Below are 23,905 nucleotides of genomic sequence, written 5' to 3'. Positions count from 1 at the left end.
TTATCAACCTCATGTGGGGACATTACATTAATTACATTACTGCTAACTCTGATGCTTAAACACTATCCCTATGGTCGCACATGACAAAATCAACTTTTAAAGTTACTCTCAATTGATTGAAAACAAATAAGTTGGTGGGAATCCCAGTCCAAAGTTTCTACAGCCAGTTCAGACAGAAACACGGGCCATATGGTAAAATTCTCATCAAATTGTGGGTGTTTTGAAACTTGTTGTGATATTTTCATTTTGCTTTAATTTGGTCCTTCTAATCCCTAATATCAAGGATAATTTGTAATTGTTCAAATAAACTACTGAGCACATTGTTATGTTTTCGTTTGCAAAAACAACCTTTTCTACTTCCTACTTACAAAGATGGGGGTCATAATTACGACCTGATATGGGTTTGAGTGTTTTTTTGGTCGTGTTGAAAAGCACGCCATTAGAAAAATCCCTTTGTTTATACATTTAGTGTATTATCATAAAAAACAGGAGGTTTATTTTGCCCTACTCTTAAAGAATGAAGCAAATAAAACATGCATTAGGTGAGTGATGTCTTTATCCCATTAGAACCGTGAATCATACTAGACTTTTGCATTTTTATTAGTTAGCTAATAACAATCTGCAAGTGTTTAAGTGTTGTAGCAAAAACGGAAGAGTAAGCATGTGCTCTTATCTTTTAAATACGATATTTACGACACGACCTGAAGGCAGCACAAGTCAAGTTTTTATAATTGTTAGTTCCTACTAATCCCAAATAGCTAGAGAAATAAAAAATGCACACCAAGCTAAAGTCCAGCTCTCTGGAAGTTAAAGGAGAAATCCAGTGTGAAATGGATTTGTATTGTAGTGAAACATTATTAAGAAGTGGGTACCTCGGTTCACCCCCAGCACAAATACAGTGCTTTTAGCCGATGCTCCCAACTAACAGGCTTACAATGTTATTTTTAGTTCACTAGCTACATATTTTGGTTGAGTTTAATACTTTTACTCCTTTTCTGGGGCGGCCCTGATGAGAGCCAGTTTCATCGTAGATAGGAGCATAGAGTTACACGCACATAAAAGCACTATTTTTACACTATTCACCAATTTAATGTGTATATACATATAAACACTGTATTGTTAGTGATTGTAGTAATCAGGTCATATTGATTATTTGTCAGTGTTGTCAACAGTAGAGTCACTTGTATCCTACATTAGCTCTTCAGGAGAAGCTATTTATCTTCACTTTACTATAAAAGTATGTACTTTATTATAAAAGTATATTCATTTCTAGTACTCATACGGCTTGCTTACGGTAACTATACACAATACAAACACATGTGACTGTTAACAACAGTTATTTCTTTTGAATAGTTAAACAGTGAGTATTTTAGGTTTGTTTATAGTGTTTATGGAACTATTTATTAAAATATTTAGTTTCGTAAAGGAAGGCGTGTTGAAGTTGTTGGCATATCACTATCTTTTTTTTTTAAGTTTACATTCTTTAGCTGTTTTTCTAAAAATTAAGTCTGATTTCTTTATTTCTTTTTTATTTTATTTTGTGGGATAAAGTAAACCCAATAGTAATCAAAGCCTTAATTTAAAGCCTTAGTGTTATATATACATAATATATATATATATATATATATATATATATATATATATATATATATATATATATATACGTAACGTTATATATATACTCCTAACAGTTCAGTAAGTCACAAACCACAAGCCCATATTAAACCCAAGTCATGCAAAAATCTAAATCTAAATAATTAATAATAAAAAATACCGTACTATATCGTGAAACCGTCAAAATCTTAAAAAACGCGGTGATAAACATGTTTGATCAGGCCGCCCAGCTCTAGTTCTGGCTGTATAAAAAAACAGAAAGGAAGGAAAATAAATAGGAAACGCGTGATGTCCCTCTCGTGCCGCCGTAGATGAGGATTTCGCAATATGCCCCGTGTACCGGAGCGGTACCGGAGCTGAGCGCGGCTGGCGGTGGAGGGCAGCAGCCCAGCCCGCTGGAGGTCATTCAGCAGCGGCGAGCCGAGCGGAGAGACCCCGCCCGCACCCGGAGCTCAGCAGCGGGTCCGCTGACACGCGGGAGCCCGGAGCCCCGCGTCGCTGCCGGGCTGCAGGTTAGTGCCGAGCCCGCTCCGGCTCCGGTTCACCGGGGATAGGGGTCGCGTGAGTTCACCGAGCACCGAGCACAGGCTCGCTTTATTCACTGGATCTGAATTTACACACTGCTCTGCTGTTTACACCCTTTATACAGGAGTTTTTAAAGCATTATTTAGCAAAAACTGCTTACATAACAATAACTATAGATATAAACGTGCTACTGCATCTCAAAAAAAGAATATAATTTACAATTTACTTTATTTTTAGTAATTCAGTTCAAAATGTAAAACTCATATATTATATAGATGTATTAAACACAGCGTAATCTATTTTACAGCCAATTAAAATCCAAAAATTAGTGTCAAAATCAGAAAATTTAAATATTATATAATATAAGACCAATTGGTACTTTTGGGGCAGTGTGGACAGTGTGCCAAGTCCTGCTGGAAAATGAAATCCAGCATCTCCATGAAAGTTGTTCTCATCTGCTGGTGTTGATCCACTGTGTTTTATTATCAAGTCTAAAGTCAGTGCAGTTTTGTTTTCCCACAAAATCTTACAGCACTTCATATCTTACAGCTTCCCTCTGCTGATAACAACTTTTATGGAGATGCAGATTTCATTTTCCAGCAGGACTTGGCACACTGCCCACACTTCCAAAAATACCAATTGGTCTTATATAATCATACCTGTCAAATTTTAGATAAAAAAATAAGGGATATTTTCCTCTGTCCGCTTAAAGTTGTCCCACCAGCCCGTAGGTTCAGTATCCCTTACATTTTAAGACAGGTTTACAAAAAAAATCTAAAATAACGACATGTGAACCACTTACACACTACAATTAGATTATCAGAATCTGAACATGTTGCGGACATTCCTACATATGTCATTCTTTTAATACAGCCAAATTAAAAACACTTTTCCAAATATTTTTTTAAAAGTTAAGATTTCATGTCTTTTTGGCATAAATGCACTCTTTTTTTATAATATATTTTTTATTTATTTAATGGATTTAAAATTGAACAAAGGGTGCACAAATTCTGCAAACTGAATCTTTTGATCACTCCACCCCTGATCAGTTTAGTTAATTTTTAACATTTCTAGTTCAAGCTGTATTTTTTTTTTATTTTAAAAGGTTTAATCTGTGTGTTTTGTTTCGGAGACGAGTATTTTTAAGCAGCTATCAGAAAAATCTCATCACAGTTTACATGATTAGCCTACCGTTCCCTTTCTTTTAGAAAAATCGCTGTATATCCAGATCTGTTTTAACATCAGCTGCTCCGACTAGCTGCCTGTGGCTTCCCCACACTGACCCTCCTTTGCAAGCTGATTGGCTGTTTCTCCTGAAAGGCGGGACTTTCTCCTTGAACCGGCTGCATGATTGGTTAAGAGACACAGAGCGGTCAGTGCCCTGTCTCCTCAATAATATATATTTTTTTATTTTAATATAATACGGGAAATTTACGGGAAAATACTAATACGGGAGGACGGCGGGAAAGAGGAGTAAAATACGGTAGTTTCCCGGCCAAAACGGGAGACTTGACAGGTATGTATATAATATAATATTCTACTTTTCTGAGACACTGATTTTTGGGTTTTCATAGGCTTCATAATTATCATCAGTAAAAGAAAAAAACACACTTAAAATAGATCACTCTGTGTTTAATACATCTATATAACATATGAGCTTCACATTATAAACTGAATTTCTGAAATAAAGTAACTTTTAAATGATATTCTATTTTTTTTTCGAGATGCATTAGTATATCTAGCTAGCGGTTAGAGACTGTCTATCTATTGCGCTCTCTCTTTCTGTCTGTTTATCTGTCTGTTTGTGAACCATGACAGCTAATAAAGAAAAGCTATAATTACTGTAAATGCAGAAATGGTTCTTTGCTACTGGTTAAAAGCTTCCTCTCAGTGGTTTATCGTCATGGATTATGTTTATTATGTCATCTAAGCAAGAGGAGCTACTTATATAAATACTTATATAAAAATAGTAGTGGTTGTGATGTATGGTGTATAGTGTGATGATATCATAGTATTCTGTTGTTTATAGACAATATATATATATTTATGTCCCCCAGCTCTAATCTAGCTGTATGTAACATCAGGGTAGTGGTGAGTGGTGATGAGTTTTTAGTGGCATGGTGGTTGCTCCTACTGAATAGGCTACTTTTCCCGCTATTGGTTATATAATTGTGGAAGAAATCTTGGCTGAGGAAGGAAATGCTGCTGGTTTCCATAAACCAGCCCAACAAGCCCAAATTACCCGCAATGTTGGAACTGAAATGAGTTATTATGCAGTTTTTTTGTGATTATTGCAGTTCCATTAAGGCTGTTGTGCTGTGCTGTGTTGTGTTGTGCTGTGTTGTGCTGTGTTATGCTGTGCTGTGTTCAGTTGTGTTGTGTTCAGTTGTGTTGTGTTCAGTTGTGCTGTGTTGTGTTGTGTTCAGTTTTGTTGTGTTGTGTTCAATTGTGTTTAGTTGTGTTGTGTTGTGTTGTGTTCAGTTGTGTTGTGTTCAGTTGTGTTGTGTTGTGTTCAGTTGTGTTGTGTTCAGTTGTGTTCAGTTGTGTTGTGTTCAGTTGTGTTCAGTTGTGTTGTGTTCAGTTGTGTTGTGTTCAGTTGTGTTCAGTTGTGTTCAGTTGTGTTCAGTTGTGCTGTGTTGTGCTGTGTTGTGTTGTGTTTGGGTCACTTTGACCTGTAGTAGATGGGCTGATCTCTTCTTCCAGGTGCTTGTGAATGATGGTGAGCTGCTTATAAACACTGTTTGAAGTTTTGGAGAGATAGAGTGTGAGATAAGGCCAGCAGAGAGCTGTCCAGCCTGTGTTTTAGGGCTGTGTGTGATGATTTGTGATGTTGGATGTTCATGCAGCACATGCACATGGTATAAATGCTGGAGCAGAGCTGAATAATATGAACAGATTGGCTGATTTCTGGAGAGAGTGAAGACAGATCGGCTGATTTTTGAAGTGCGGTTGGATGAATCTCTGGTGGTGTTTCTTGGATTGAGTTTAGGGTTGTGGAAAAGAATGTGGGCATCGTGCTGCCTGAGCTACTTGTGGCTCATGAGGTGTATAAAACTATGTAAAAAAAAACAAGAGAGCACTTAAAAATAAAGGGTTTCTTTGATTTTACCAAATTGAAAACCTTTGGAATATAATCAAGAGGAAGATGGATGATCACAAGCCATCAGAAGAAACTCGCTCTTCTTTTCCTGGGGCGGTCCTGATGAGTGCCAGTTCCATCATTATAATGTTGTTGATGGTCTTTGCAGTGACTGCACTTGAGGATACTTTAAATTTCTTGAAATTCTTCTTTTTTCAGATTGACTGACGTTTTTTTTTGTATTTAGTTGAGTAGTTGTTTCTTCTCATAATCTGGATTCGAACATTACTCAAATATTCACTATTCACTGTATAGCTGTAACTCTACCTCTTCACTACTTTACTTTAACTGATGCTCTCAAACACTTTATTAAGAGACAAGAAATTCAAGTAATTAACTCTTGATGAGTTCAGCACAGCTGTTAACTGAAAGCCTGAATTCCAGGAGACTCTACCTTATAAATCTGACTGAGAAAATCCGGATGTTCAAAACGGATCATCTAAGAATGTAAAATATAAAACATATATGCACTTTTTTAGTTTACTACTTTATGTGATATGTTTTTCTTCATAGTATTAATCTACAATGCAGAACATTTTAAAATAAATATAGAAAACAATAGAATTTACTGTATTGTATAGTGTACAAATAATGTACCCTAGCTGATATGGAATCCTCATATCCTCCTTCTCAGATTGACGTGTAGGCTGTGGTAAATAGAGCACGGTTTTGGACACAGCTCTGTTTTTCTTATTCTGTGTGGATGCTTCATAAATATTACAGATGTCTTGCAGGGAAGTTGTGTTTCCCCACCTTACTATATCGAGTTAACCCTGTTCTAATAGTGTTTTAATGTGTATAGGGTAAAACCATGATATTTAAAAACTTTGGCCCAATCCCATTTCACCCCTTGGCCCTACTACTCACCCTAGTCCTTATTCTTTTTAGGCTGGAGGGGTAGATTAGGGGAAGGGATAGAGCTTGTTAGCTCTTCATTCAGAGATTTATCAGATGCACACATCAAACCGACCAAATAAACCTACAAATCGATTATCTCTATTTTACCATCGTTTAATGTGTAGTTTCAATGTTTTATGGCTGAAAAGATGGCTAGTAGTTTGTCTCAGTTGCTACTAGCTAACTAGCTAGCTGACTTTCCCGTTCCACCTTAAATGGTGCAACAGATGGCAGGGGCTGCAGCATTTAAGGAATTGAAATTGAATACAATTTTTTTGAATACAATTGAAAAATACAATCAAATAAAAGCTAATCAAAGGTAATTTAACTGCTTCTCCTTCTAACTCTGTTCTAAGAGGAAGTTTTACACTCGAAAAAAAGGGGTAGGAACAAGAGGTTAAATGTGATTGGGCATTTTTGATAGTGATTTTTGTTGATGTGATAATTATTATGATATTTTCACAGAAAAAAATCCCTACTATCAGCGGAGTTGGTCAGTGGTTATATAAATCTCTTATTATGGTGAAAAATACATTTATAAGTACTTATCATCTTCACAATACTAAAACATCAATCATCATGTTGCCCACTGCTCACTTCCTGTCTGCAGTATGATCCCGGACTGTAAAGCTTTTAGTTTAAGATCACTATGGTTTAGATGTGGGTTAAAAAGCTGTGAGAGTTTTATTGGCCTGGTCTTTGGTCAGGTGGTCAGGAGAGAAATTGAATTTTATATCGTATGAGCCGTGAGCGTACTGGTTGCCCTTAAAAGCTCTGTGATCCTCCTGCTTTGCTGCGTTTTCTGTGGTTTTGGTTCTGTTACAGTATATTAGAGACGCCTGTGTTCCCCTGAGGCTGCAGTTCAGTAGATCTGGCCCCGAACTTCATGACCATTACTCTCACTTTGATATTAATGCAATAATGCAATAATTTAATCTGCTTTATTGGATTTGTATTGGGCATGCTATGTCACCAAGATACGTGAAATCGGATGTTCTAAAGGCCATGCCATTCTGCCCGGGCACGTAACAACACAACGGCGCAACAGCAACGCAACAGCAACGCAACGACGCACCAAATGCAGCCATGGAACAAATAATTTAATATAATCAGATGTGTGTCAGAAACTTTAGTGATAAAGCTGCTGGTAACTGGCGGGAATATTGATTTGTTGATTGTTGCAAATCGAATGCTTTATTCTTTATTTATATTATGCAGTGTGAAAAGCCTAGACGCTTTAATAAAAATACTGTATTTTTCACACTATAAGGTGCATTTTAAGAGACACTACAAGGAACTTCTAATTCAGCTGGTCTCACCGCTGGGTGGTGTTGGTATTGGAGGGGTACCTAACTAAGTTAAATAAAGCTAAGCTAAGTAAACAAAACTGTAATTTAAATATATATATATATATATATTTTTTTTTTAAAGTTAAATGAGCACTGGATGTTAATCTACACAGATTTCTCTCCTGAAAACTGTTTATTTGGGTGAGTAAAGCACTGCCGTTTTTTACAGGAAGCTTAAATAAATAAACAGTGTTGTTGGCATTTTTGGACCATTAACTTAGCACTTATAAAATGATAACATAATATCATGACAAAAGAATTAACCCTTTTAAAGACAATAAACTTTCCATTCCTGTTCACGCACCTAATTTTGGCACTGCACCTAATTTTGCGAAGTGACGCTCAGCCCCGGTCTGTCCAAGCTGGGCCACGTTGAACCAGCATAAAGACCCTGCCTCAGCCTTCACTCGAGAGATACGCTGATGGTGAATAAAAGGCTGAGGAAACAAGAACCTAAGAGACATTATTATGTTTCTTTAAGTTTGTTTTAGGAGTTGATGTAGGACATTTTTCCTAATAAAGGTGGACGATATCACGATTATTAAAATTATTGAAGTCATGTCAATTTATTGGTGATATTAATGCGTACGATATGATATAGCTCACTCCTGATGTTCTGTATTAGGCAGTTTTTGGTGTTTTTGCTCTCCTGGGTCTTTTCTCTCTCCTTATTTTACAAAGATCTGTTGTTTTTGTTGTTCTGCTGAACTTCAGCGGAGGCCATAGCTAAAAACAAGAACAGAGGGAGAAAGGAATTAAAGATTATGGAAAGTACAAATGTTCTACTCTTTTACAGAAGCTAATGAAAGTTTTTTGGGTTTTATTTCTTGGCCTGACGGATAAACTGGAGAGCGTTTTCAGCCTCTCGCTACGGTTCATTTGACTGTGATAGGGAAAGGAAGAGTGATTTTAGATGGAGCTTCAGATAAAAATACCTGTTCTGACTTGTTCTGGGGGAAGAGCACATATCCTGCTTTTTTGGTCAAACCTGATGATCTGATCAAAGTGTTACATCTCTTACTATTAAAAAAAAAAAATGCAGATTTACAGCTCTGGAAAAAAAATAAGAGAGCACTTAAAAATGATGAGTTTCTTTGATTTTACCAAATTAAAAACCTCTGGAATATAATCAAGAGGAAGATGGATGATCACAAGCCATCAAACCACCAAACTGAACTGCTTGAATTTTTACACCAGGAGTAAAGCAGCATAAAGTTATCCAAAAGCAGTGTGTAAGACTGGTGGAGGAGAACATGATGCACGAGCCAAGATGCATGAAAACTTTATGAATATGAACTTGTTTTCTTTGCATTATTTGAGGTCTGAAAGCTCTGCATCTTTTTTTTTTTGTTATTTCATTTTTTTGCAAATAATAAATGCTGTTGTCTGTAGTTTATAGAATAAAACAACAATGTTCATTTTACTCAAACATAAACCTATAAATAGCAAAATCAGAGAAACTGATACAGAAACTGAAAGTGTTTTCGGAGAGCGTTATATAGAACATCCTGAGCAAATAAGCTCTAATATCTGCATACCGAAGGTCAGAGCCCTCCCACAGGGTTTATATTACAGATATATTTCATAGTGTCCTGTAATCTGTATCTGATGAACTTCTGATTGTTGTGTGGCTCCTCTTCCGAGAGATTTGGAGTCCTGACCTTTCCAAAAGCTCCAGTCTTTTATCAGTTGTTGATATGAGCTAGAGCTCCAGTCCAGCTATCAGCTTTACGCCGTCAATCTGGAGCCATGTTTAATTTAGAGCTAATCTGTAGAAACATTCTGTTTCAGACACACATCAGTCTGATTACCCCACATCACTCTTAATTTTTTAGATATATTTTTTTCTTTAATACCTACATATTTCTTAAGTGTTTATTTTATTATTATTATTGTTGTTATTATAAATCATAAATTATATTTCTATTAATGGTGTAAATCACTTTAAATCCCTATCTGTGTGGGATTAGTTTCTTAGGGGGACGTCTGTGAAAAATACTTCACACTTCTACTCAGTAAAACTTGATGAAACTCTGGACTTTGCATCCGGACTGCTTATAAAAAACAGGAGGACCAGTGAGTTTATTTTTTTATTTTTTTGTTTTGTTTTTCTCGGTCACATGACATCATTGCAGCGTTCAGTAGCTCCTCCATTTCCACTCACTGTTGTGTGTTTTTTACGTGGATCTCCGTGGAAACCGTGGTGCACCCAAAGTGTACAGTAATTACGGTGTGCGGCAGTGGACAAATATCTATTTTATTAAAGGCGAGGAGACGAAACTCAGAGATGTGCGTCCGGACGGGACTAAAATTACCGGAGGAGCACGGAGTTCAGAGAAAAACAGTAGATAATTCAGACTGTAATTTTCTCAGAGGACGTCTGAGAAATAAAACACCTACATGATCGTTCTGGACGGGAATAAAATCACAGAGGACCCTCATAAAAGAGAAAATTAACTAATCCCGTCTGGATAGGGATATAGATTAGAGATTTTTTACTGTGTTCTAATATCTTTGAAATTGCGGATGTGTGGATGACTGTTTAGAAGAAGAGTCAGACTTTAGAGCACTTGGACATGTTCCTCACAGTGTAAACTCTCCACGTACCTTGGTCTCTCTTGTTACCTTTTTGCTATTAAATTTTGATACCCAGCCCTAACCCCTATACCTACACAACACACCTGTTCAGCAGGGTGTTTTATTGGATTTTTTTTTTTATTTGAAGTGAAAAAGCATCTAAACACACACACACTATACACACACACACACACACACTATACACACACACACACTATACACACACTACACACACACACACTTTTCCATTCCTAAGTCATCAAGCTCTCATTCTCCTGCACAACTTCCAGGGCCGTGAGCTCTTTCCGTATCAGATAGAACAGAATGAACAGACACTATGTAATTTTCTCTCTCTCTCTCTCCCTCTATCTCTCTACCTCTCTTGCTCTATCTCTCTTTCTCTCTCTCTCTCTCTCTCTCTCTCTTCCTTTCCTCTCTTCCCTTCTCTTCCTGGCTATGTATCTCTCTCTCGCTCCCATTCTTTCACACTCTCTCTCTCTCACTCTTTCCCTTTCTCCATCTCTCCCTCTCTTTCTGTCTGTCTCTCTCTGTTTCCCTTCCTCTCCCGCTCACTCTCTTCCCTTCTCTCCCTGTCTCTCTCTCTCTCTCTCTCTTCCCTCTCTTTTTAAGGTCACCTAGCTGGACCTCAGTTAGCTACAGCTAATCTGCAGTGTTTCTCTCGCTCTCCTCAGGAGTTCATTACGCAACTCAGAATCAGCGCCGTTTAGAAATCCCCCCACTGCGCTGAGGTAGATCTGAGACTAAACTCGCCCCTCGCTGCTCTCGTTTATCTTTTCTGCTCTCTCTCTCTCTCTCTCTCTCTCTCCCCTTTGTTTATCTGGTTCTTTGCGTGAGTCTGTTTTGTTCTCAGTACCTGCAGGGAGCCGCTGGTCCGGTTCAGTCGGCCAGAAGCCCTCAGGGCTCTGGATCAGTTTCTGGAGCGTGGAGACGGCGGGTCGCCCGGGTTTGGGTTCGTTTCGGCCGCTGTTTCCTCGCGTCTTTGGGGTCAGCATGTCCTCAAGTGACCTGCTGGTGTTGGGAGGCCGGTGCCCTGTGATAAAAGACTTGTGCAGTTCTTGCAAATCAAGCGTAGCTTTAGTATTTCACATGCAGTACTGTGAGAAAGTTTTAGGCACCAAAGCAAATGACACTAATCCATTTATCTCATATGATCTGAACAGATGCAAATAAACATTGATACAGTAAAGTGAATTTTAACCATATTCTCATTCTAATTTTTAACTATAAGTATGTTTTATATCCTGTGAGCTGAGCTGAAAAACAGTGTAAAGTGTAGAGATTCCAGATTTCTCCTGGATGCTCCTCAGACAGCATGTGTATATATATGTTCAGTTCCGTCAGCAGCTCACCTGATTTACCAATTTACCAATTTATCAATTTACCAAACCAGGTGATGATTAATATGATGAGAACTAGAAATAAATAACTTTATTAAACTCTATTAGATGAGGAGGAGAGATTAGGAGATGTTTTGTTGTTTTAAGGAAAACGTTTGGCTTTTTGTAAAATTGCTGTTTGTATTTATTGAAGTGCTGTAATGTGTTTTACTGAGATAATAAACACTTACTGCACAGATAAGAAGCATTTTCTTTACTGAAAGTCCCACAGGTCATTAAAACATTTGCAAAATACTTTATATTCTGTATATATACCTCCTCTTTGTTAATTCTATACCATGCAAAATTCTATACTGCATTTCTTCCAACCCTATAGATGCAAACTGGATGTAAATCCAGGCTGAAATGTGCTTCCTGCAGTGTTTAATGCAGAAGGTTTCTCTCCAGGGCTGCTGTTTTTGCTGGTGTTTCGAGTTTCTCATTACCAAGCTTTTCTGGAAGGTGCTCTCTCTGAGGAGGAGACTCTGCACCGCAGGGTGTGAGTTCCTGCTCCTCCTTACTCAGCACCTCCGATCGCTTACATAACGCCGGCCTCTGTTTACAGCCGGCGGCGGCTCCTGGGTTTGACAACAAACGCCGGCTGTGGTTTTCTCAAACATGCCTGAGAGTCATGCAGCATGAAGACGTCGCTCAGACGTGTTGCAGCAGAGGCTCAGTGAGCTGATCTGTATGAATGAGCTTGTAAGACAAGAGAATACATCTTTTAGTGTATCGTAATAAGAGTTTTTCATGTTAAACACGCCAAAAGAGCTGCAATAGCATCACGAATAACAGAAAACTCAAATTAGATTACCTGCATGGTGCTGACTGTGCTCACCTCACATAACGAGGCTTTAACAAGGTTGATTAATAAAAACATGAAAACCCTTTTTGAGGAAGATCTCTGATCTTTATTATGGTTCCCTGGTGTACGTTATAATTAGGCCGGCATCACCACAGATTTTTCAGGAGGTTTAGATGATAACCCTCCAGATTCCAATCCATCCTTATACCTAGCCTCAGCCCAACTCATCCCCATTCCCATCCCCAACTCATCCCCAACCTCAACTCATCCCCAACCCATTTCCAACCTCAATACATTACCATTACCATCCCTAATACCATCCCAAACCCCATCCCCAAACCATTCCCCATCCCAAATCCCATTACCATCCCCATTCCCATTACCATCCTTATTCCCAACCCCATTACCATCCCCATTACCATGCCCAAATCATTCCCCAAATCCCAACCCCATTCCCAACCCCATCCCCAACCCCATCCCCATACCCAACCCCATACCCAACCCCATACCCAACCCCATACCCAACCCCATACCCAACCCCATACCCAACCCCATACCCAACCCCATACCCAACCCCATACCCAACCCCATAACCAGTACAGTGATAGTGAGTACAGTGATAGTGAGTACAGTGATAGTGAGTACAGTGATAGAGAGTACAGGGATAGTGAGTACAGGGATAGAGAGTACAGGGATAGTGAGTACAGGGATAGAGAGTATAGTGATAGTGTGAATAGTGATAGTGAGTACAGTAATAGTGAGTACAGTAATAGTGAGTACAGTGATAGTGAGTATAGGGATAGTGAGTATAGGGATAGTGAGTATAGGGATAGAGAGTACAGGGATAGAGAGTATAGTGATAGTGAGTACAGTGATAGAGAGTACAGTGATAGAGAGTACAGTGATAGAGAGTACAGTGATAGTGAGTATAGGGATAGAGAGTATAGGGATAGAGAGTATAGGGATAGTGAGTATAGGGATAGAGAGTACAGTGATAGAGAGTACAGTGATAGAGAGTATAGTGATAGTGAGTATAGGGATAGAGAGTATAGGGATAGAGAGTATAGGGATAGTGAGTATAGGGATAGTGAGTATAGGGATAGTGAGTATAGGGATAGTGAGTATAGGGATAGTGAGTATAGGGATAGTGAGTATAGGGATAGTGAGTATAGGGATAGTGAGTATAGGGATAGTGAGTATAGGGATAGTGAGTATAGGGATAGTGAGTATAGGGATAGTGAGTATAGGGATAGTGAGTATAGAGATAGATGGTATAGAGATAGATGGTATAGAGATAGTGAGTATAGTGATAGTGAGTATAGTGATAGTGAGTATAGTGATAGTGAGTATAGAGATAGATGGTATAGTGATAGTGAGTATAGAGATAGAGAGTATAGTGATAGTGAGTATAGTGAGTATAGAGATAGAGAGTATAGTGATAGTGAGTATAGTGAGTATAGAGATAGAGAGTATAGTGATAGTGAGTATAGGGATAGAGAGTATAGTGAGTATAGAGATAGAGAGTATAGTGATAGTGAGTATAGTGAGTATAGAGATAGAGAGTATAGTGATAGTGAGTATAGTGAGTATAGAGATAGAGAGTATAGTGATAGTGAGTATAGGGATAGAGAGTATAGTGAGTATAGAGATAGAGAGTATAGTGATAGTGAGTATAGGGATAGAGAGTATAGTGATAGTGAGTATAGTGATAGTGAGTATAGAGATAGATGGTATAGTGATAGTGAGTATAGTGATAGTGAGTATAGTGATAGTGAATGAGCGTGGCACCACAGCCTCCACCGAACAGCTGACTGGCCGGAAGCCAGAGGTCCGTCTGAACACTGGCCAAAACACAGGGCTCTTCATGACCACTGGCTGTCTTGGGTGACGGGTCACAGCTGTTCATCCCACCACACACACACACACACACACACACCATTATACCCACACACACACACACACACACAGACAGATCTAGTAAACAGCAGAAGCTGTCTTCAGCAGTGTCCATTGTGTGTCTCAGAAACAAATGTCCGGACCAATCAGAGCTCTTTATCTGGTAAATGTGTAACAAATGGAACATGAAGCATGCTGTCTCTCTCCTCCTCTGTTCTGCTGCTGTTTTCTCCTCCATGCTTTACTTGTTTGTCATAGTTCATCAGAGCGTGATATTTTCTGCTCACATAGTAAAATAAATAAATCAGTGTGTCTGTAAAGATTCAGCAATGCAACACAACAGCGTAGAAACAGAAACAAAGAACTGAGTGATGTATGGGTTTAGGGGCGGGGCAAGAGGATGAGCTGATCGGGCTGAGCAGTGTATCAGCCTCTGATAGCGTGGGGATGCAGATGAGACAGTCCAATTCAGAACAGTTCAGTCCAATTAAGAACAGTTCAGTCCATTTCAGTCCAGTTCAGTTCGAAACAGTTCAGTTCAGTTCAGAACAGTCCAGTTCAGAACAGTTCAGTCCAATTAAGAACAGTTCAGTCCATTTCAGTCCAGTTCAGTTCGAAACAGTTCAGCTCAGTTCGGAACAGCTCAGTTCGGAACAGTCGAGTCCAGTCCAGTTCAGTTCAGAACAGTTCAGAAGAGTTCAGTTCAGAACAGTTCAGTTTAGAACAGTACATGATTCTCTTCAGCTTCATCAGACTATAGTCCGGATCCAGCGCAGTCACACCACGGGTCTGGACCAGTTTGACCCAGAACCTTCAAATCCGGAGAAAGCGAAGAGCTCTCTAAGAAGGAGAGAAAGAAGGGAAGCTCTTGTTTATCATGTGAAGTGTAGTGGGTCGGGGTTGAGTTAAACAACGGCTTGTTTTTCTCTTCAGTTTGGGAATTAAAGCCCAAATAAAGCTAATTAGATTAGTTCTGAAGGGAATCAGAGTGAGCAGAACTCGCACGGGGTGAGGAGAAGAAGAGAAGTTTTTGTTTCTCGTGTTTGTAAAAGAGTTCTCGGTTATTTAAAGGTGACTTTTGATCTTCTTGATCTGTTTTTTTCACTCCTGTTCTTCAGTTTCAGCTCTGAAACTGAGTTGTTTCTCTTCAGGATGCAGGAAGACTCCAGCAGAAAGTGGCTCAGATGTCTGAAGCCCACATTAGCGTCAGGCACTGAGCCAGCGCTGGGTTTAAGATAATAACAGGCTGCTTTTGTTCGCTGCTTCAGAGAAAGTGTTAATCGTTGCTTTAATCGTTAAAAGTGGGCGGAAACTTCTAGAAGGTTTAGAAGGTTGTTGCTTGGTAACCCAAGTAAAAGCTGGATCTCCAGGCTGTGATTGGACTGGTGATGCTAAATGACTGTAATGTTTCTTCTCAGACTGTACACAGCAGCATTAGCCTGCAGACTTTGTCTGAGGGAGGGATCTGTAACTACTGTCCGTGGCAAATCAGCAGATGAGGGAGATGTAAAAACATTCAAATGAAAACTGTTGTGATTGATAAGCATGCAGATAAGCATGAAGTAGCTTGTGCGTGTTTTTCCATTTAGCACAAGCTAACACTAATTTGTGGTAAACGCTCAGCATACAAATATGGTTACATGATTTGCATAAAAGTGACAGAGCCTTTAAAAGGCTTATTCTAAAAGAGTTAAGAGATCTTTATCTTTGTGTGAAGAACTTCATGAACATGTTGTGTATAGAACATAGACCTATTCTAAAATAATTCTAGAAGAAATTCTAGAAGCACTCTTCTATATTAAGCAATTTTTAGTTTTTTTTATGTAAACAAAAGTGGTGTGTTGTTTTGTTAAGTTCTCAGTTGTTTATTGATGGTTATTGTTATTCAGAGAAAAAGATAATATTTTTAAAACTTTTTTTTCTCTATGAATCATTTCTTTTCTATTTTTGCAATTGATAATGATTATTTTAAGCCAATATTTTAAGCCAAATCACTCTGATCTGGTTTGCGAACCTAATTTTGAACTTGTTTGCAACAATAAAAGTAAGTTTCAGAACCAGGAACGCTTGTTTGCAGCTGAAACCAAAGAATACTAGGTTTTTTAGCGTGAATTATGACGACATTCCCTCCAGCAACCAGCAAATTCCCTCTGTTTTTGACGTACGATGTGATGTTTTGATGGTTTTAGTAAATCTGGTGGAAACGAAGGCTAGATTGCTAAAATACTATTGTTCTTATGAGAACAAATGGTGAAAATGCGCTATAAATGACTTTTCAGTTTATGTCAGAATAATTTTCCCATCACCACCTGCAGGTTTCTGATCAATAGAAGTGCGTTAAGTAGAAGTAGAATAATCTCTAAAGACTCTGAATCTCTCAGAAGCGGCGCTGCTTCATTATTTATAGGATTTAGCAGAGTGATGACTCACGCTTCCTAATGCTAACCGCTGCTACAGATCTCCACAGAGCAGAGCAGGAGTTTCTCTGAAGACGTTTCTCAGCTTCTCAGAAGCCATAATTCATAAATTCAGTCATTCGTTCAGATTCCTCTCCTTTAATGGCTCTTTCTCTGGAGCAGGTGCTTCTGATCTGCTGTCGATATGTTCATTTATTTCCACGTCTCCATCTCGCTCAAACCAGACGCCTGTGGAGGAGTGAGGTCACGGAGGGTCACAGAGGGTCACGCGAAAAACAAGAAGATGAAATGGATCAAAAAATAGTCTTTTTTAAACATTTTTCTAAAGGCGAGAACCCAGCGGATCCTCCGTTCCCGTATTAACTTCTATTCTCTAATGCAGAGAAGCAGAGTGACGGAGCGAGGCAGTGATTAGGCCTCTCACAATAACTACTTTTGAGTGTACGATATACTGTCCTAAAATTAATTACGATAATCAATATTATTTTCAAATGATAAGACCATTTTTATCATTTTATTCTGCTAAAATAATGATTTAATATAATACAATTACTTAGGTTAACAAAGAATGGACTAGTGAACTTAAAATGTTTCAAGAATATTCAGATTCAGACGTTCGAATTGAAATAATACATTATAAAACATAAAACATCCTAATAGTAATAACATAAATAAATAAATAAATATATATATAACTGCTGTGTTTTTAAACAGAGCTGATATTCTGGCCAAGGTCAGCAAACATTTCTCCATATAATATTATAATGATTTGCCATTTATATAAATATAAATAATTATAAAAAAATATCAAATAGAATAAATATCCCTGAAAAGTAAGTAAAATTGTAATGGTAGTCTTATTTTAAAGTGGTACCAATAAGTCTATAACATAACATGAACAACAATGTTCATTTTACTCAAACATAAACCTATAAATAGTAAAATCAGAGAAACTGATCATTTTAAAAAACATCCAGTTTTGTTTTATTTGGACTTTATTTGGAGTACACCATTTCCACTAAAGGACACATGCTTTTATATCTCTTGTGGTCATATTCAAATTCCATAAATAGAATCTAGTGTGGGACTGTAAACAGGAAGTGACATCACAGATCGTGTAAAACTGCTCTTTTGGGAACAGCGCTTTTTATATTCTAAGTATAATTCCAGTATGTTGTAGTTAGTTTTATAAACACTCAATTTCTCAAGTTCTTAATTCAGTTACTGTTTTTTTTTCTTTTAATAATCGTTATTATTTATTTGAATTAACGAAATGTTGTATTTGGTTTGTTTTCATTATCTATAATAACCTCGGTTCAGAGAAGAGTATTTTTCTGTGTAGATTTAATGGTGGTTTTTAACTGTACGTTACGTTTTATAAACCGCAGTGGTCAGCAGCCCTCCTCCTGCTGATTACTGCCTGCAGGTTTCACCTTTAAACCCTGATCCAACACCTCAGCTCATTCATCTAATCAAACCCTTCTGACGGGAGTAATCAGGCAGATCAGTGAGGGGTTGATTAGAGCTGGAGATGAAAAGTTTAATATCTCACAGCCTGGGAGAGAATGCAGTTTATAAGCGCTGTGTTCTTCATATCAGAGGAGGATGAAATGAAGCCTGAAATGAAGTTGGATATGTAGGTTTCAGATAACTAAGTGAAGTAAAGCTAAGCTTAGTAAACAAAACTAGCGGTTAGAAATTAATGCTAATGGTGCTCCAGCATTGCTAGCAGGGGCTAGCAGCAGGAAGCAGGCTGATAATACTCACCTCTGAACGTCTAAAGAGCTAGCGCTTAGCGCAGTAAGCTGCTAATGCTAATGCTGCTCCAGCAGTGCTAGCTGGGGTTAGCAGCAGGCTACAGGCCGATACCTCTGAACGGGGAAATAGCGGTTTATACTGGTTTATATATGTTGTTTATGCCACTGTCAGACTCAGTCTGCTGAGGCCTGAAGATGAGCCTTCATAGATACAAGGTCGGTTCAACCTTGAAACACATCTAAAACCTGCAGATCTTGCCCACATATTTCACCAGGAGCAGGGCTATCTGACTGGCTAACGGCTAATAACTCTGTGAGATGTTGTAGTGTCAAAAGTTTAAACACACCTAAAATTCTGTGTATTTTCTCTATCTATATATATTAAATATTCTGCATTGTAAATAAATACTAAAGTCATCCAAACCATGAAGAAAATCTTGAGTTTTTGCACCAGGAGTAAAGCAGCATATAGTTCCAAATCCAAAAGCAGTGTGTAAGACTGGTGGAGGAGAACATGATGCCAAGATGGATGAAAAAAACTTTGATTAAAAACCAACCAGGATTATTCCACCAAATATTGATTATTTCTGAACTCTTAAAACTTTATGAATATGAACTTGTTTTCTTTTTGTATTATTTGAGGTCTGAAAGCTCTACATCTTTTTTGTTATTTCAGTCATTTCTCATTTTCTGTAAATAAATGCTCTAAATGAGAATATTTTTATTTGTAATTTGGGTGAAATGTTGTCTGTAGTTTATAGAATAAAACAATAATGTTCATTTTACTCAAACATAAACCTATAAATAGCAAAATCAGAGAAACTGATTCAGAAGTTCTGTGATTATAAATATTCACTGTTTGGAGCATCTATGGCGAAGAGAAAGAAAGAAAGAAAGAAAGAAAGAGAGAGAGAGAGAGAGAGAGAGAGAGAGATATGTATATGGGCTGGTGTTTGGGCTGCAGAAGAGAACAGAGGCAAATTGAGATGTGAGGTGGATGGATCTGATGAATTATTGATGAAGAGAGAGAGAGAGAGAGAGAGATAGCTGCTGTACTAAACTTCATTTAAACTCAGCCTCAGCATCCTCCCATCCTCTCCTGTTTTCCTCCTTTATTAATCAGGTTCTTCAGCGAATTAACATCAGCTATAAGACCTGAAACTCTCTCTCAGATCTGTATATCAGCCGAATATCATCTGCTCAACATGCAGACTGCAGCTCAGCACACGCTTAATAAAGACAGATGTAAGGTATTGAAACTGTCTGTATTTTGCCAGAACCTCTGTTTTACTGCGGGAGGCCATTATCACTCTTACTGCTGAATTTATGCTCAGCCTGGTTTAAAACTCCCATTCACTGCTCTGATCCTTCAGCAGGAGCTACACACAGTGTAAAAACCTTCTGCACTATTAGCACTTTTACGCTGCTAACAATAGACATGCAACAATATGGACTAATCTGTAACACTCTTATTTATGTTATCTTATCTAATCTTATTTATGACATACAGCTCTGGATGTATAATAATACTAATAAAAATAAGACATCACTTAAAAATGATGTGTTTCTTTAATTTTACCGAATTGAGAACGATTAGTCTATATAATCAACAATGTCGATTATTTAAATTTGTCGACTCCAACTTTCATTGTCGTCTAATCGTTAATTTTGATCAGTCCTGCAGTACAAGTGCTGCATTATAAGTGCTGGAGATTAGTAAATCTCTCAAAAGAAAAGATTACATATTTACTCTAATAAACATATTTACTCTACTAAATATCAGTACTTTCTATGATTAAACAATAACTAGACATTTAAATGCCTTTTAAATCTCATGCTCAGCTGTTTTTTTATTGTTTTTAGAGATGGAGGACATGGTGGAAATAATCGTTAATTAATCGACTAATCAAAAAAATAATCATCAGATTAGTCGACTACCAAAATAATCATTAGTTGCAGCTCTACTGCTGTAGTAGTTGGACAGATACTCAGTACCAGTATCAGTATATCAATATATATTGTAATATATTACAACCCCTGAATTCTATAATAATAATAATGCGATCTGATTGGTCAGCCTGCAGATTTAAGCGTTCTACAACAGAGCGTCTGTTTAAAAGCTGTATTCTGTCTGTCTCTCGTTCTACAGCACAGAGACAGACAGCGTTTTGTTTTTATCATTGTTTTTATTTTCCTTATGGAGATTCTCATGCTAATGCGTTTTTAAACAGCTGTCTCTCTGTGCTCTGCATGCTCTTTATAATGGTCTGGATGGTTTTTCACAGATCACGACATGGACAGAAGAGGACCTGCAGCTCCTCGGCTGTTGAACGTCTTCCTCCAGCGCTATTAGCCACCGTTTCCTCTCGGCGCTTCTGGAGTCTCAGGTTGGTAATTATTCATTAGTCCTCGCTGGTCTTGTTCTCAGAGTAAAGGGCTTTAGTGATGATCTGCTGGATTCAGGATTATGAGCGTGTAAAGAGGAGGCCTGTGCTCATGTGTTATTCCCCTCGCTTCAGATTAGCGCTGGGTAATCAGCGGCGCGGAGCTGAACGCCTGTGTTCAGAGCAGAGCTTTTACAGGCCTAAACCGACGACACAGAGCTTCTCTCTCTTTATCACGTGAAAAAGAACAAATGTGAGGCTGTTTTTAGAGCTAATTATTCCTGTGAGATGCAGCTCTGAGGAGAATACCGCTCGCCTGGGAGATCCCTCCTTATTCCTCCTGTTTCAATCACTTTAAAGACGCAAAACTCGAGATGTTTAACATCAATCTGGGGAGATTTGGATTGTTGGAGATCTGTCTTTCTTTCTCTCTTTCTTTCTTTCTTTCTTTCTATAAAACACACACACATAGAGAGAGAGAGCTTTTAGAAAGAGAGAGAAAGAGGGAGAGAAAGAGAGAGGGAGCTTTTGGAGAGAGACTGAGAGAGACAGAGAGAAAGAGAGAGAGAGACTGAGAGAGACTGAGAGAGACTGAGAGAGACTGAGAGAAAGAGAGAAAGAGAGAAAGAGAGAAAGAGAGAGAGAGACTGAGAGAGAAAGAGAGGGAGAGAGAGAGGGGAAAGAGAGAGAGACAGAGAGAGGGAGCTTTTTTAAAGAGAGAGATGGAGAGAGAGAGAGAGAGAAAGTGCGAAAGAGAGAGAGACGGAGGAAGAGGGACGGGGGGCGGAGGGAGAGAGAGAGACAGAGAGACTTGGCTGAATGGTTATGTAATCAGTCTGGGTCTCGCTGGGCTTCTGTGAATCACAGTCCTTACATGCTCCCTTTCTCTTTTCCCTCTTTTTGCTGCTTTGCTCGCTCTCTGTTATTCACACACACACACTTATACTGACACTTACACACACACACATACACACACACACACACACACACACTACACACACACACACTACACACACACACAAACACACACGTACACACGTACACACGTAAGTTACATCTTTTTAACACCTATTTAAAGCACTGTCTTGTCTGTGAATGGAATTCAGGAAGACTTTTAACAGTCAGTGATTCAGTTTCAGTCTCAGTGTTGTTCTATAAACTGTGATCTGCATATTAGTCACTGGAATTACCACAACAGATTTAGGTAACATCAACATCATTAGCATTAGCATCAGCATTAGCATCAGCATTAGCATCTGCATTAAAGGGTAACTAATCGCCTTGATTTTAGCCGACTCCACCCTCAGCTCAAATTTTAATAATGCTGCACAAAATGGGAGGGTTGTTTGGGTTAGTTTCATTACAGTGATATATGGGTTTAGGGGTGGGTTGGTTCTGAGGGGCACCGAGTGATGTTTGGGTTTAGGGGTGGGGCAGGACAGAGAGTTGATTGGGCTGAGTTGCTGTGGGTTATAGTCGGGGTGGTGGGATAAGAATAGATTAGAATAGGAAAGAGAACTCTGGCCTGTAGTTTCGTGTGTTATTAGCGATCCGCCTGCATTAATCAGAGCGCTTTTAACAGGAAATGTGCAACAGGGCCAAGTTGATGTTGGCAGGGTGTAAACTAGCAATGAGCGCTGTGATGGTCCTTGCACAGGGTGTAAGATAGGGCCTTACGTCTTGTATTGTCAGAGTTCAAGCCTCATTTATACCTCACATATGTATAAAGAAATTAATATTTTAGTGATTGTAGTTGTACGCTTGTTTTACTGCTCCCGTGTTTATCACACTCTGTGTGCATCCAGAGGGCATGCACAAACATGGACAGAGGCTTCAGTAACTAACGGTTAATATAAATGACCCTTTATGGTTCTCACTTCATGTTTCACCAGTGTAAATGTGTTGCACAACTAGTGTAATTATGACTGCATGCTTTTATTATGCTCAGTATAACTGAAAACGCCGGCTTTCGTTCAGAGGAAGAACCTGAAGGATCATCAGGGTCGCATGTCTGTGTTTATTAAAGTGGTGTTAGGAGGAGATTGTGAACACCCCGTGCCCTTCACACCCTTTCACAGACCTGAGATGGCATCCTCCCATCAGCAGCTATCTGCTAAACATGTTCGCTCTCTCGCTCGCTCGCTAGCGGCTCTGTAACGAGATCATGTCTTCTGTTTTCCTTTCTTTTCCAAGAACTGTGAGGAGCGAGTGAGCTGTCTGCGCCTCGGCAGCGCTACGATTCCTCTAAACCAATTAGAAGAAGGAGAACTGTCCCTGTTCTCACACTGATTTATCTGGCTCGCGTTAGTGTTAGCGTTAGTGTTAGCATGTGCTGGTGTGTCAGCTTATTTGCTCGGAGCTGCTAGAACACAAGGGATGGTTGGATTCCAGCAAATTCCCTTCAGTATTTTCTGTCAGTGTTGATCTCTCTCTCTCTCTCTCTCTCTCTCTCTATTTATCCAAAAGCAGTGTGTAAGACTGGTGGAGGAGAACATGATGCCAAGATGCATGAAAAAAACTAAAACCATCAGGGTTAATTCTGAACTCTTAAAACTTTATGAATATGAACTTGTTTTCTTTGCATTATTTGAGGTCTGAAAGCCTCTTTTTTTGTTGTTTCAGTCATTTCTCATTTACTTCAAATAAATAAATAAATGCTCTAAATGACCAGTTAATATTTTTATTTGCAGTTTAGGAGAAATCTGTAGTTGTCTGTAGTTAATAGAATAAAACAACAATGTTCATTTTACTCAAACATAAACCTATAAATAGCAGAAAAAATATAGAAAGCAGCAACTGAAGTGCTCTCTTTGTTTTTTTTTTTTCCATCCAGAGCTGTAAGTTTATTTTTTGTTGCCAGCACTCAGCCCTAATCTAAACGCGTCGATCAGATTACTGACAAACTAAACTACTGACAGCGGTAACTAAACAGTGTTCAGCAGTAATCGGATTATAAAGTGCGTGTAAACGAACTCAGTGTCGCGTAACAGCCGAGTTTATTTTCCTGGCCTCAGAGGGAGGCGAGCCTCAGATTGACTCGGTGGGGTCAGAGCTAGCGGAGTAAACCTCGGCGCGGTCTGAAAGCCGACGCTGCGGTGAAGAGAGAAGGGCTTTGTGTCGCCGCTCTTTCTCCTCCGTCTAGAACCGA

The 23,905-nt window shown here is 38.7% G+C and overlaps 2 protein-coding genes across 4 annotated transcripts in view; both read left to right on the top strand.

The window, feature by feature from the left end:
- thrb (thyroid hormone receptor beta) overlaps positions 1–23,905 on the top strand; it is a 100,622-nt gene that overhangs the window by 780 nt on the left and 75,937 nt on the right. For 2 of the 3 annotated variants that reach the window (XM_049476017.1, XM_049476020.1), the window contains exon 2: positions 20,659–20,760. The gene's annotated coding sequence lies outside the window, so the exon portion shown is untranslated. Of the gene's footprint in view, positions 1–1,966; positions 2,127–20,658; positions 20,761–23,905 lie in introns of those variants that run through there. The other variant, XM_049476019.1, reaches the window with a different exon arrangement.
- Positions 10,335–14,668, top strand: LOC125799413 (RNA-binding protein 6-like). Its single transcript, XM_049476021.1, has one exon. It carries the CDS (start codon positions 12,724–12,726, stop codon positions 14,080–14,082), a length of 1,359 nt encoding a protein of 452 aa, XP_049331978.1. The 5' UTR covers positions 10,335–12,723; the 3' UTR covers positions 14,083–14,668.

The sequence above is a fragment of the Astyanax mexicanus genome, chromosome 3, assembly GCF_023375975.1.
Source record: "Astyanax mexicanus isolate ESR-SI-001 chromosome 3, AstMex3_surface, whole genome shotgun sequence".
Classification (NCBI taxonomy): Eukaryota; Metazoa; Chordata; class Actinopteri; order Characiformes; family Acestrorhamphidae; genus Astyanax; species Astyanax mexicanus.
This window is presented reverse-complemented; position numbering and strand designations above follow the sequence as displayed.

Excerpts from the sequence above, each read along its gene's own strand:
- LOC125799413 (XM_049476021.1), top strand. The coding sequence starts at position 12,724 with ATGCCCAAATCATTCCCCAAATCCCAACCCCATTCCCAACCCCATCCC.